Genomic DNA, 14,753 nt, shown 5'->3' on the forward strand with positions numbered 1-14,753 from the left:
GCCGCCCAGGTTCACGGGTTCTCATCCCAGGTGCGGATCTATACTACTCATCAGCTATGCTGTGGCAGCAACCCACATATAAAGTGGAGGAAGATTGGCAACGGTTGTTAGCTGAGGGCTAATATTCCTCAGCGAGAAAAACATACAAATGCTAGTAAAATTGTGTGATAAAGTCTAACTTCCCCATAGGCATTAGAAACATTTCAAGTCAAAACAAACAAACAAAAAGGGAATGAAGAGTAAGAAAAGAAGAATCAAAGAGTTTCCTGCTATGTAGCTGTCTACTCTGACATTTCTTGGAAAGAAAAAACTGCAAGGGAGGTGCACCTGCTGCTTGAGAGAAGTTGGCATTAGCTGGGGCCGTTTTCTGAATCAGCTCTCCAAATGCAGCCTGCCTGAGGCAGCCAGCCTGGAAATGTGTTCAGACATACGCAGAGGATTATTTGATTGGACAGATACATTTTTACAAAGTGGAGATTTGAAAACCTGTGAGTTCAGATTAGAATGTAATAAATGGAGAGTGACTCAGGATGACTAAAGTGAATCGAACATAAAGTATCTTTGTATACAAACAAAGGTTCTTTACCCACCACACAAGAGGGGCCAAATAAAAACTGGAATGCCAGGCTTATGGTAAAGAGAGGATTTTTATCTTGGGAGACATCAGCCGGGAGATGAGAGGGAGCCCTCAAATTCGTTTTGTCTCCCCAAAAGAGGAGAGGCAAAGTGGTTTTAAAGGTTATAAGGAATGTGGAGGCCTGTAGGGAGGGGAAGCCTGTGGCCTTGCTAGCTGGCGCTTTCCCATTAGCCTGCGTTTGGCCTTGCGAGGCTGCTTGCAGCAAGGGGGATGGTGAGATAAAGGAATCCACAGGTGGATGTCGTTGGTTGTCTGCCTCTGTGGTAGATGGTGGTTTCTGGTGCCAGGAAGCCAGGGAGTAAGCAGGGAAAGGAGATGAGTGCTTTGATTTTAACTCCATATATGATGGGGTTAATGTAGGGGAACCGATATCAGGGTCGATATCATCTTCATACACAAGAAGGGCAGAAATATTGTGGTAAACCAGGAAAATAAATACCTCCACCCTGCCCTTTCCAGGCACCAAGGTGAAGTGAGTCATGGAAGGTGCCAGAAGAGACCTCTTTCTCACTGGTGGACTCTGAGACCTTTAGTTGGTAGTCTCCATTTTGGTGGGAAATGAGTGTGCATTTGTTGGTCTGTGAGCACTGTTCTCACCAAAGATTAGTATTTTTATATCAAAACAAACTTAGAAATTCAATATTAGAGCAGGGCATTTATGTGTTTGGTTGACATCTTAAATTCAGAGCTTTATTGATTGACCCCAAATCTACAGTTGAACACTCCCTCAGCTGTACATTCTTCTCTGCTCCCAAACATCTCCTGCTTTTCAAAGGCACTGGTTTCACAGAGCTATTATATATCAGTGAGTGATTATGCTTAATTGGAACAAAATAAAGGGAGAGTTTCTACATTAATATTATTTTCCTACACACAGGAAATTGGAAATAGGATTTGAAAAAGCAAGAAACTTGAGCTAAAAAATGCATAAGCTCACAATAAGAAGCATTTTCCCATTCCCGATCTTTTTTTCTAGGTAAAATAGTCACTTAATAAGTTTGTGTTAAGTGATCACTGAGTCCTAAGAACTATCCTGGAATTCAATTATGAATGAGAAATAGTTCCTGCCTTTGAGCAATTTTTTTAGAAATCAAGACTTTGATCAGTTCATCAACAGCAAATTCAGTAGATGGCTACTTGTCCAGTGTGTTATGCTAGATTTTGGTGGGGGGCAGGGTGGCATAAATCTAATTCTTGCCCTCCCACTGACTTGCAGCCTTTCAAGCAAGTCCTTGATGTCGATGCAAACAATCCATAACCAATCTATAAATAAAAATTGGGGTGAGGTTATTATGAGCCAGATCTGAGGACCATATAGCCCGGGAGAGTCCTTTCACAAAGGAATGGAGCACTTCAAAGAAGTGGGGGCATACAGAGTGGTTACATACCATCGAAGCGTGTATTATATGTGACTGGAATGTCCCTTTTACAATAGTCACAAGATTGCTTTGTGGGCACAGCATTTCACACAGCAACTGATGAACACAGCAGGTAGCAGGTCTGTGGTCTCAAGCTAGGGGGTCACAAGTTGAACCCAGCAGGTCAGCAATCAGTTCCTAGCCTAGGGAGAGATGCTTATCTTTAAGGAAATGCTGATGGGGGGGATTTACCTCTTTAAATTAAGGATTTTGTTCTTGTCTTTGGAACATAGTAAATACTTAAAGCAGATATGCAATGCATATTCAATAGCCACATCAGGGCTTTTTTGGAAAAACAAGTTCAGGCCAAATTAGTTTTATACCAAATGGCTTCCTCATATACTCCAATATATCCTGTTGCTTGCCATTTATTTATCACTGAGTCTCAGTTTCCTTTCTTGTGGAAGATGGCAGAATAATTCCTGCCTCGTAAATCTCACAGGGCTCTCGTGAGTGTCACACAGAATAATGGCTGTGAACCCTGTGGAATCCACCAAGCATTGTGCAGTCCCTGTGCTCAGAAAACCTGCCTTGAGGTCAGGGCTACAAGACAGACAAATGTGGAAAAGCCAGCAAAAAACCCTGGACGGTCCATGTTCAAAGTACCAACTGTCTGGATGGTTGACTTAAAATATCATTGGAAAGGAAAGCTAAACATGGAGCCATTTGGTAAAAGTATGAACTTTTCAAACCATTTAGGAATTTATTGTCACATAGCAACTACATGTGGTTTGCAGCTGCTGAGACAGATGAAATAAATATTCTTTAGCAGGAATCCTGAGGAAAGACTGTCCTGTTAGGACTTCCCCAAGAGCAATCTAGCTGCCTGTGCTTCGGCGTGCCACACAGAATGTGGAGGGAACGCTGGGAAAGGGGACTGGCCACAGCCCCCATGTGTATGTGAGCACCATGCTATGGAACTCACTTAACTCTTGGGAAAGGGTATCTCCTCACTTTTGATTAACTACCTACCTTCAAATTTCAGAAAAGATCCTGGATCTATGTACATGTGTAGGTATGATGATCATCCAGCTTTTTTTTTTTTTTGAGGAAGCTTAGCCCTCAGCTAACATCTACTGCCAATGCTCCTCTTTTTGTTTCTTTTTTGCTGAGGAAGACTGGCCGTGAGCTAACATCCATGCCCATCTTCCTCTACTTTATTTGTGGGATGCCTACCACAGCATGGCTTGCCAAGCAGTGCCATGGCCGCACCTGGTATCCGAACCGGCGAACCCCGGGCCGCCGAAGCGTAACGTGCGCACTTAGCCACTGTGCCACTGGGCTGGCTCCTCGTCCAGCTTTTAGTCTGATTCCACCTGGCACAGGCAAGGAAAATGGAGTTTATGGTGCCTGGGTGAGAATGTGAGTTAAGTGGGTATTTTCTACATGTAAAGAGAAAGGTTTGTTATTACTAACTTGAGATTCTAGAGAATATGTAAACATTTTACATTAATAGCATCACAACCCTAAGAAGGATGAGATCACTATCTCTTAAAAAGATTAGGTGACTTGTTTAAGTCAGTGCACTCTTTGTGGATCCGCCATCCCATATTCAAAGCCCAGGGAGCCTTCAGTTTTACTGTGTCATGGATTGTATTTTCAGTTTGTGGAGAGTAAATTTTTGGTCCTGAGCCCCAGCTGGTCTCCAGGAGTCACATATTTCCATAGGAAACTAAAGGAGCTAAGAAGCCAAATGTGAAATGGAAGAAACGACTTTGATTGCACAGTTCAGTTTCCATTGGCCCTGTCCTGATTTGCTGTAAACCTAAGCATGAGAACCAATGTGTCTTTCCCACTAGACTAAAAGCTGTCTCTCTTTTCCAGTGTTCTGTTTCCTGTGGTGGTGGAGTGCGGATTCGCAGTGTCACATGTGCCAAGAACCATGATGAGCCTTGTGACGTGACAAGGAAACCCAACAGCCGAGCTTTATGTGGCCTCCAGCAATGCCCATCTAGCCGGAGAGTTCTAAAACCCAACAAAGGCACCATTTTCAATGGGAAAAAGCTACCAACACCTGAGCAAGACCCCTTAAAGCCCATCCCTCCAACTACATCCAGCCCCAGGATGCTGACCACCCCCACCGTGCCTCAGTCTATGAGCCCAAGTGTTTGGGCAAGCAACAGCCCTGCTCCTACCACAGCCTCCAAAGGAGACCTGGATGGGAAACAGTGGCAGAATACTTCAACCCAAACTGAGCTGGACTCCCATTATGTCGTTTCCACTGGAGGTACATCCCAGCCCATCCTCACTTCCTGGTCTTTGAGTATCCAGCCAAACAAAGAGACTGTTTCCAGTTCAGACCCTGGTCCTACCTCAGAGGGAGATCTTTTAGCCACAACAATGAGTGGTTCTGATTTGTCATCTTCCAGCAACCCCGTGACTTGGCAGGTGACTGCATTTTATGATACCTTGACCAAAGAGCCAGAAACGGAGATTCACAGTGGCTCAGGGGAACAACCTGAGAACAAAAATGGAAACAACTCTGTAATATGGACCAAGATCAGAGTACCTGGAAATGATGCTTCAGTGGAAAGAAGTACAGAAATCCCACTTGAACCTCCACCAACACCATATCTCAGGGGGTCATCCTTGTGGCCGCCCCTCAGCACAGTGACAGAAGGATCGCTACCAAGACAAAGGCCCGCTACTCCCCAAAATGCCACATCCAGAGCAGAGGGGCTGGTCACTGAAAAGCCAGCTGACACTCCGTTCCCTCTGGGAGGAGACCACCAGCCAACACCCTCAGAAAAGTCGGTAAACCCTAATCCCCCAGAACTTCCAAGCGACATGAATCTAACACAAAGTTCTGGACAAGTTCTGACTGAGGAAGATGCAACAAGTCTGATTGCTGAGGGGTTTTTGTTGAATGCCTCCAATTACAAGCAGCTCTCGACAAGCCGCAGCCCTGCATACTGGGTTGTTGGAAACTGGAGTGAGGTAGGAGTTCTCTTTCTTACCCCATGCCGTACCCTACATGGACAATAGCTAGGGAGGTTGCATTCTTGTGCAAATTTCAAAATGGACTTCTGTGACATATGGTCTAATGTGGAAAAAACGTGAAGCAATCAGGTCTATGCCTCACTTCCCTCACTTTAACTCCAAAAATGAAAAAGACCAAAAAAACACAACTCCAGAGATGGAGAGTTTGCTGGGTTTAATGTAGGGATTAAATATAGTGAGACGTAGTGAAAAGAACCCAGAACGAAGTCAGGCGGCCTGGGTCAGGCAGCTGTATGATAGCGGGGACTTCAGTCCATCTTTCTGAGCCTGCTTTTCATCTACAGAACAATAGAGCTAGTATAGATCATCTCTATGTCCCTTCCAGCTCTAAATGCAATCGATGATCCTATGAGGGACAGCTGAAAGGCCCTGAGCTCATATTTCATGCAGAAAGCTAATGCTGAGAATCTAGTTTGAAACTGGCAAGTAATTGCAATTGGAATGGAAATCTAAGCCAAAATTCTTTATAAGAATTCTATGGCTCACTCTATCCATGATTTCTATTCTTTTAGGTCTGTTTGAGTGTTCCCTTGCATTTGAAAAAAAATCATTTTAGTTCATTAAAAGAATTAGAATATAAAGAAAGAAGAAAATAAACCTGATGACAAAATGTTGGCCTCTACTTTCAGGCTTCAGAAATTTGGGTATATATCTGCTTTTCCATTTCTAGAACTAATTACGTCCTTTGACGCATCAAAGTCATTTTTTATCCATTTGCATTTCCAATGCACAGTATAGGAATTTGTTAAAATAATTTGACAACTCAAAAGAGAACTCTGTGGCAAAATAATCGCATGTTCAAATCATTCAGCATTTTTATGACTATTCATGACTCATCTCCCTAGCTAAAGAGAAATGAACTGTTAGCAGCTAATATAAAAATAACAGTACATTTAACTTAGAAAGCATGTTAATTTCTAAAGCACTTGTGTATGTAGTCTCTTATTTTCTCCTTTTGACAGTCCTGGGGAGCAAGTAGGGTCTCATTTATACCAATTTACAAATAGAAAAAATAAAATTATTAGCAGTTAAGTGACTTCTCTTAAGACATACTTGTCAGTTGAATGATGAACTTTCTAACTCCGCTCAGATATGCTGCCTCTCTAGTGAATTTCAGCACCAATTGACAATGTAGCTGTATAAAATTCCTTTGTATAAAGTAATGAGCATCATTGGTCATTAATTAACTATGCTGGCAATAAATAAATAAATTCAAACCTCCCAAATTTTTCATTTACATTTGAACTATGTTTTCACGTTGATTTATGTTTGATTTCTAAAGCAAGTTATCGCATTTCTTGTCAATGGAGCAGCATCTTACTATCTCCATCTGTCAGTAAAGAATCCAGATTCAGGGGGAAAAAGATTTTCATGCTCAGAGTAATTTAACTTGTTGAAAGAATGAGGGGAACGGGTCTCATGATCCCTGCCATTTCAATCATATTTCTTTCCTAATCTTTTCTAAAGGGCTCTTCACCACCAGGAGGATGTTGACGCTGAACATTTATAAAACGTGTACCATGCTTTATAGCATGATTTTATGCTAATTAACATGCATTCTCTCATTTAATCCGCACTACAGCCCTGAGGAGATTGATAATATTTTCCCATTTTAGAGATGAGGAAACTGAAGCTGAGAGGTTAATTAGCTAGCAGGAATCCCACACACTCATGACCAGTGGGCCGGATTTGAACCTAAGCAGACAAACTTCATAGACTCTGATCCATTGCTTTGCAAATCAGAAAACATCACCACTTTATCTGCCTTCTGTTTTACTTGTTTGTTCTTTGGTCATATGACATAAAAACAGTGCTAGTTATGTAGTGACCCTGGGTTAGACAGATGAGAAAATCACATAGTTCACAAGAATGTACTGTAAAATAATATTGAGGGCCCCCATGGTTACTTTTGAGTTCACAGGGGCAAATGATCCCTATAATGTCACCACAGTGGGTTAAGTTTGGGTATTTTGAAATAAAATTGATCATTTAGGTTTTCTGGGTGATGTCTTTTTAAGTAGTACTCTCAAAACATATCTTTTGTTCTAAAAGCATGGGACATCCCTATAGGACAGATAAACAGGCTTGTTGTCTTCCATCTGTCAAAGCAATGTGGACAGTGTGCAGCCTCTGCAGGCTCAAAGACAAAGAGAACAAGTTATGGAAACTGAGGCTACTAATTAATTTGTAGTATTTTGCTAATTAGTCAATGGAGATGAAGTCTAAAAGCACCTACTGTTAACGACACTGTGGGCCTTGAGGAGAATACAAGCTAGGTCAACAGAATATAAAAGAGTAGACGATAAAAGGCATAGATGTAGGATTGACACCAGAACAATTAAAGTGTGAGTGATATGTGTATAGTGTGTATATGGAATTAGAAATCACACACACACAACACACACACACACAGACACACGAGAGGCTAGGCTACTGTAACAAATAGAACCAAACAAGTTATGGTTCACCAAAACAGAAATGTAATTTCTCACTCACATAATAACACAAGGTAATTCCAGGTCTGCAAGAGTGGTGACAGGGGACAATGCTCTGATCCATGCAGTCATTTGGGAATCCAGGCTGACAGTGGCTCTGCCATCCTCCCAACATTGTATTTGCCCTGGGGGTCACCATCCTAATCAGTCAGAAAGGGAAAAGAGCAGAGAGGCACTCCTGTCGGAGGTTTTATGGGGCAGGCCTGGAGGGGGCACATATCACTTCTGCTCACATTCCGTTGTCTAGAACTCAGTCACATGACCAAACCAAACTGCAAAGCAGCTGGGAAATGTAATCTAATTGTGTGCCCAGGAAGAAGAGGAAAAAGGATTATAGAGAATATATAGCAATCTCTGCCACTGAATGACATGGTTCCCTGTGTATAGGAAGCTCATGCTGGAAGCAGTGAGGATGAAGGGTTTGACCTGTTGGGAGGTTATTGCAGTAGTCTAGAAGAGTACGAGAACTATGACAAGAACGCTTGGGATGAAGAGAGAAGATAATTCAAGATTCATTTAGAACTTAAAATCAGTAGAGCTTTGTGAATAATTGGATGTGGGGTGTGAAGAGGAGAGACTAGAGGAGTCTGTCATGATTATTCGTTTGGAGTCTTGAGTGTCTTTTGGGTGGTGCTCCTACAAACTGAAATATTGCACAAGGTATAGGAAAAGTAAGTCTCACTGGAGACAAAAAAGAAAGGATGATGAGTTTAGTTATAGATCAAGTTTAATGGTAGCACCTCTGGGATATCCAAATGATAACCAGCAGTTGTTTGTGCGTGTGGGTTTGAGGTTCTTGAGGGAGGTGAAAACTGGAGATAAGATTTGGTAGCCATGACCAATGGGTAGAAGTTAGAACCTTGAAAGTGAATGAGGTCACTCAAGTACAGCCTATAGGCTGCAAAGAGGAGTGGACCAGAGAGGAGACTCTGGAAAATACTAACATTTTAAAGAGCTGCTAACAAAGAGATCCCTTGTGGAAGACTAGTAAGGAATAGTCTAATATTTAAGACTTAAACCAAGAGATGTGGTGGCACAGATTCTAGGAACATAAGGACTGACGATGAACCTAATGGATTTGACAATTAGCAGGTCACTGGTGCCTTTGGGGAGAACAGACTCCATATTCAGATAGACAGAGACACCAAAGTGCAGTCCAAGGGAGAGACTCTTTAGGAGGTTATCCCAGTCCTCAATGGAAGATCTCCACATTAGGACTGGTTATAAATCTAGACAAGCCCTCTTCAGTTCACAAGTTAATACAAAAGTTTTATTAAAAAGTAGCTTTAGGATGACCCTGAAATTAATTTCCTTTCCCATCCTCTTATCTTTTCATCCATCCCTGAATCCCAAAGCAATTGTGGAATTATTGAATTTAAATGTGTTCTAATACTTTTTTCCTGAGGATATTTAACATGTGTTAATTAATTGATAAATGTTAATTGACTGAATGAGAAATTACTATATCCAAATAAACTAAACCAAAATAAAATTACATATCAACCCTGATGACTGTTTGAGCCTAGGGATTAATTGAAACATTTCGATTATAATAAATCAAGATACAAAGAATTAATTCTATCTCAAATGCTATCATCTGACTTTGATAGAAATAAACTGTCTTATTGTATACATCATAGCTCACCAAAAATTTGGCAACCATGATGGAGCTGTTGAGAGCCATTAATTCTAGGCAGTTTGACTGGAAAAAAGAGAATTGGCCCAGATTGCAGAGTTTTTCAAAGCTACAAGGATGTTACAAGAACAAGTTCAACATTTGGCAGGAGTCCCCTTCATAAGAGGGCTTGGTGCTCTTGCTTTATGCGTCTTTTGAGACAAAATGTTTAATATATAGAATTGTCGGAGAGGATCAGGACTCAGAATGAAAACTCTGGGTTTTGAGTTTCCCACTGTCCCCTCATTTTTTATTCTGCTCATTTTGGAAGCTGTTTCTTTAGGATTGCCCCTCCCTCTAATGGAATCACTGGCCTCTCCATCACTACATATTCTGCCCCTATCATACTAAAAAAAACCCTAACAGTTTTTCAAGTTGGTCTTGCCTCATCATTTCTGCCATCTCCTCTTTATTTCCTGTTAGTTCGCGCCTGGTGGTTTCCAATCTAATGGTAGGAGGCATTTGGAAAGGAGTAAGGATGCTTTTGGGATGAGAGGAGGGGCCTGCTACTAGCATCCAATATCTGAGAGCCAAAAATGATAAAGGTCCTGTGATATTCAGGGAAATCTCTTATAAGCAAGAGTTGTCCAGTCCAAAATGCCGATAGTGCCTGCCTTTGCCTGCTTGCTCGTCTGTGCCGTTCCAGTCTCTCCCCTCTCCAGTGCTTTCCACACATCATCACAAGAGATAGAAGACTGCCAAATTAGTCTTCCGAAAGGAATTTTCCAATCAGTCCAAACTCCTGCTCACAAATCGTTGATGTCTCTTCATTACAGATCAGATGAGATCAAATTCACTCTAACATCCAGCGGCCTTCACAACCTTACACAATCCAGCTTCCAAACCATCCTTCCTCCTACTTTTCTTCGTCCATCTTAAGCTTCAACAAATCTAAACTGCTCAGTTTCCTCCAGACATTCTGCCCCTCCCAGCCCAATGCCTTGGTGTGTGCTCTTTCCTCTGCCTGGAATTTCCTTCCCCTCCTCCTCTGCCCTTTTAAATCCTACCTGTTTTTCAGGATCGGACTTTGAACTTCTACTTCCGTAAAGCCTTTCCTGATCCTTAAGATTAGAAGTAACTTCCAAAGTTCCTTAGTATTTGATATGAAATCTCTCTCACGTCCTCCCCTTTCTGTCCTGTGTTGAAGGGCTGTTCATGTTCCCCCATTGTACCCAGCACATTCCTCTAACTGTGATTTCAAAAATTAAACAAATGGTATAAAAACCACGTTCACACTATAACTAGATATAAAGCTTTGAAACCAGACTTTCTGGGTTTGAATTCTGGCTCAATCCCTTACTAGCTGTCGTATGTCCTCGCTGCACCCCACTTTCCTCATCTGTAGAATGAGGACGATGGCCATGCCTGACTCCTAAGATTGTTATGAGATAAAAGGAACAGCTGTGTGTAAGGTACTCGGAAGAGCGCAGGCACATGGCTCTGCTATCTATTGAGAAAACAGAAAACTTAAGTGCTGCACGCAGTGTGCATGGGCATGGCTCTTATTTTGACAGAAAATCACCCCTCATCCCCTCGCCTCATCATCAGCCTGATCCCCTGGGCCAGTCAGTTATGCGTGGGCTGTGCAGTCATGTAAATGGAAGTGACAGTACAATTTTCCACAGCCTTTCACAGCTGATTCTGATGCAGCCCTCCATGTCAGTTCCAGTTCTGAACACTCCGAACCCTGCTCCTTGACCTGGTAAATCGGTTGCCACAGGGTCACTAGTTATAAGGAGGAGGAGGGTTTCCAGGACAAAAGTGAAGCTGTCCCTCAGCCTCCTCAGCATCTTCTTTTTCTTCTCTGATCTCCCACTCCCAATTTGAAACTAATATAAATGACAATTGATGGAATTCCATTTTACTTTTACTGCATTCCGTGGACTTCCTCCTGTCAGCTTCACCTTCCTACTGTTTGCTGCCTAAATAGAAACTGTCAAAAAGGAATTAAGCAAATGTCTGCTCGTGATATCTGAGTCTAGCAGGACTAGATTCAGAGCCCCGGAGAAAACACACATTTATTTGCAACATAAATATGGCGCAAAGAACTACAAACATCACCTGAAATTTACCAGGGTCATCGCTAGCCTGGGAATTTGGTCTCACGAGCTTCCTTCCTGGGTTTGGGCAACTGTTGTGTTTTTTTCCATGTCATAATATGAAATTAATAGCATACTGTCTGTGTGACCTGGAGCATGGCTTCTAAACTCTCAGGCCCCAGATATCTAGAAAGTGGGGTTTATAATGCTGATCTTGCAGGTCTGTTGTGTTTAAAAGGTAACGTTTGTAGGCCACTGACCGTGTGCATGAATTATTTCTGTGGTCCTCGCAACAACTCAGCGAGGGTGGTCTTGGTGTTATCACCACTTTTACAGGCTAGGGAAGTTAGGAAATTGCAAAAGATCGCACAGTTAGCCAACTGCAGAACTATAATTGTACCCTGAGTCTCAGAAGGTTAGAGAAAATGTAGGAAAGGTATCCGTTATGTAGATGTATCAGTTGTCTGTGGCCATAATAATGCTATATAGCAAAAGCCACAAAACCTCAGTAAACCTTTATTTCTGTTCATGAGTCTATGGGTTTGTTGGGAGGTTCTGCTGATCTGGGCTGAGCTTAGCTGATCTCAGCTTGCCTTGTCATGCATCTGCTGGGGGGTTGGTTGAAGGCTGGCTGGTCTGGACTGGCCTCTGCTGGATCACCCAGCTCTGTTTCACATGATCTCTCATCCTCCAGCAGGCTAGCCGTTTTCTTCGCACGGCAGAGACAGGGGTCCAAAAGATAGAATTGAAACAAGCAAGCTTTCTTGAGAACTGGCACGACATCATCCACTGCATTTTATTGGCCGAAGAAAGTCTCAAGAACAGTCCTGACTGAAGAGCTGGGGAAATATATTCCACTGCTTGATGAGAGGAGCTGCAGAGTCCCATTGCAAAGACCATGGCTGTGCACAATGATGGCCATGAAACGATGACAGTGGTCAATGCACTTAAGCTGTTATCATACCTATTATATACATACATAATGTAGTACAGAGGAGAAAGTGCTAGGAACTTTCAAACAAACCAAATCCTAAAGAACTTTAAGGAGGGGGAAAGATTACCTCCATAAATAATGGGAAAAAATGATGACCTATACTATTTTCTATTCTTCCTTTCATGATTCTATAGTAAATTTATTTACCTAGGAACTCTATGATGTTATATATGTGGTATAACACAAGCACTTACACAAAGTGAAACATGAAATTATATGGAGGGTGAAAATGCAGCAAGAGAAATGTGAGGCTGGGTTTTGTTTATAACTCATCAAAAGAAACTTTCAAAAATGTCATAGATGGAATCTCTATCCTTTTTTTATTAGCCCATAACTGTGTTTTACATTTTCAGAAACAGCCCTTCCTTCTGAGGATGGGCAAGGGAGAGAGGATGCAAGAAAAATCAACTTTATGAAAGAATTAGGCATATACATTGGAAGAAATTATAGGGGGAAAGTTCATGTAGTTTTCAAAGTGACTCTACGCTAAACCTGAGATATTTAAGAATTATAGAATAGAGGCCAGCCCAGTGGCACAGCAGTTGAGTTCACATGTTCCCCTTCAGCGGCCTGGGGTTCACCAGTTTGGATCCCAGGTGCAGACCTATGCACTGCTTGTCAAGCCATGCTGTGGTGGGCGTCCCACATGTAAAGTAGAGGTAGATGGCCATGGATGTTAATTCAGGGCCAGTCTTCCACAGCAAAAAGAGAAGGATTGGAAGCAGCTGTTAGCTCAGGGCCAATCTTCCTCTAAAAAATAAAAAAAGAATTATAAAATAAATGAAAACATCTTTTGAGGAATGGGCTGTACACGTGGCAAAAGTGATTGATTGATTCACCACCAGTGGGTGAGGTGGTGAAATGCATCATGTCATGACATCTTTCTAACTCCAAGTGTGGTCTGAGGACCAACAGCATCAGCATCACCTGGGAGCTTGTTAGAATTGCAGAATCAGCCCTAACAGACCTACTGAATCAGAATCTGCATTTAGCAAGGTGTCCAGGTGATCCATATGGACACAAAAGTTTGAGAAGTCCTGCTATAACAAATATCATACTGCATTTTGGAGGCAGAAAATTCTAGTCTTATTCTTTGGGCAAGCCAGCTCTCCAAGCCTCAGTTTCTTTATCTACACTGTAACCACACCAGTCTATACCCCAGGCTTCTCACGGAGAGTAGTAAGCAAGATAATGTCATTGCCGTGTTATACGGATATAAGTTAAGAAGCAGAGGCGTGCATCTGACATCCACTTTGAACAGCATTGGTATAAAATGTGGCAGTTTGCCTGCAGTCCCCATGGGCACTCGTGCCAGGATAATTTTTAAAGGGAAGCAAATTTCTATTTGCATTGAGTTTTTGTCCCACGTGTAAATCAGGGATTCGCAACCTTGGCTGTTTATTAGAATCACCTGGGAAATTTTATTAAAATGCTGATCCTGGTGGGCCGGTCCCATGGCACAGCGGTTAAGTGCGCATGTTCTGCTTCTCAGCGGCCCGGGGTTCGCCGGTTGGGATCCTGGGTGCGGACACGGCACCCCTTGGCAAAGCCATGCTGTGGCAGGCGTCCCACATATAAAGTAGAGGAAGATGGGCACGGATGTTAGCTCAGAGCCAGTCTTCCTCAGCAAAAAGAGGAGGATTGGCAGCAGTTAGCTCAGGGCTAATCTTCCTCAAGAAAATAATGAAATAGAATACTGATGCTGGGGCCCTTCCAGCAGAGATTCAGATTACTCTGGGGCGAGGGCGCCACCACTCGTATTTTTTAAAAGCTCTGTGGGCAATTTTAGTGAGCAGACAAGACTGAGAACCCCTGAGTCTGGGGGGCTATGGGGTGTGTCTGAGAAAGTGGCCTCAGCCTCCATCTTCTCTCTCCTCGTTCGTCCTGCAGTGCTCCACCACCTGTGGGCTGGGGGCCTACTGGCGACACGTGGAATGCAGTACCCACCTGGACTCTGACTGTGCGGCCATTCAGAGGCCTGACCCTGCTAAGAGATGCCACCTCCGTCCCTGTGCCGGCTGGAAAGTGGGAAACTGGAGCAAGGTAACTTATCAGGCTCAGCAGAGCTCTCGGGGGAAAAATCTTATACAGGCATTTGCTGAGCAGGTTTCTCTCCTCCCTTTCTACCTTCCTGCCTCCCTTCTGCTTCTTTTCTTTGATAAAATCGTGGGTGAGTAAATCATAGGTGTCACCAAAGACCTACTTCAGGTTACACAGTGGTCCTAGAGCAAGTACAGAGGTTTTCTTAACCCATGTGTCTTTATCTGCCTGTCCTTTCCCTTACTAGATAAACCGGAAAAAAAAGTTAAATTCATGTAATTAATTGCTTGTCCAGCATGCAACGCTATTTCTAAATTACTTAAATTTAGCATTATAATTAATAATTATACATTATCAGATGTATAATTAAATCATGGCTCAGCAGCTGTTCACAAAGCAAGTATACCATTTAAGCTGCCAGACTCAAACTGAAAAGAAAGCTAAGACATAAAGAA

At 42.5% G+C, this 14,753-nt stretch overlaps 1 protein-coding gene across 2 annotated transcripts in view; it reads left to right on the forward strand.

The window, feature by feature from the left end:
- ADAMTS12 (ADAM metallopeptidase with thrombospondin type 1 motif 12) overlaps positions 1–14,753 on the forward strand; it is a 314,281-nt gene that overhangs the window by 270,614 nt on the left and 28,914 nt on the right. Inside the window, exons 19-20 of one of the 2 annotated variants that reach the window (XM_014831237.3) lie at positions 3,880–4,992; positions 14,149–14,301. In XM_014831237.3, coding sequence (XP_014686723.3) covers positions 3,880–4,992; positions 14,149–14,301 — 1,266 coding nt within the window. Of the gene's footprint in view, positions 1–3,879; positions 4,993–11,958; positions 12,215–14,148; positions 14,302–14,753 lie in introns of those variants that run through there. The other variant, XM_044779442.2, reaches the window with a different exon arrangement.

Source organism: Equus asinus, chromosome 10, assembly GCF_041296235.1.
Source record: "Equus asinus isolate D_3611 breed Donkey chromosome 10, EquAss-T2T_v2, whole genome shotgun sequence".
Classification (NCBI taxonomy): domain Eukaryota; kingdom Metazoa; phylum Chordata; class Mammalia; order Perissodactyla; family Equidae; genus Equus; species Equus asinus.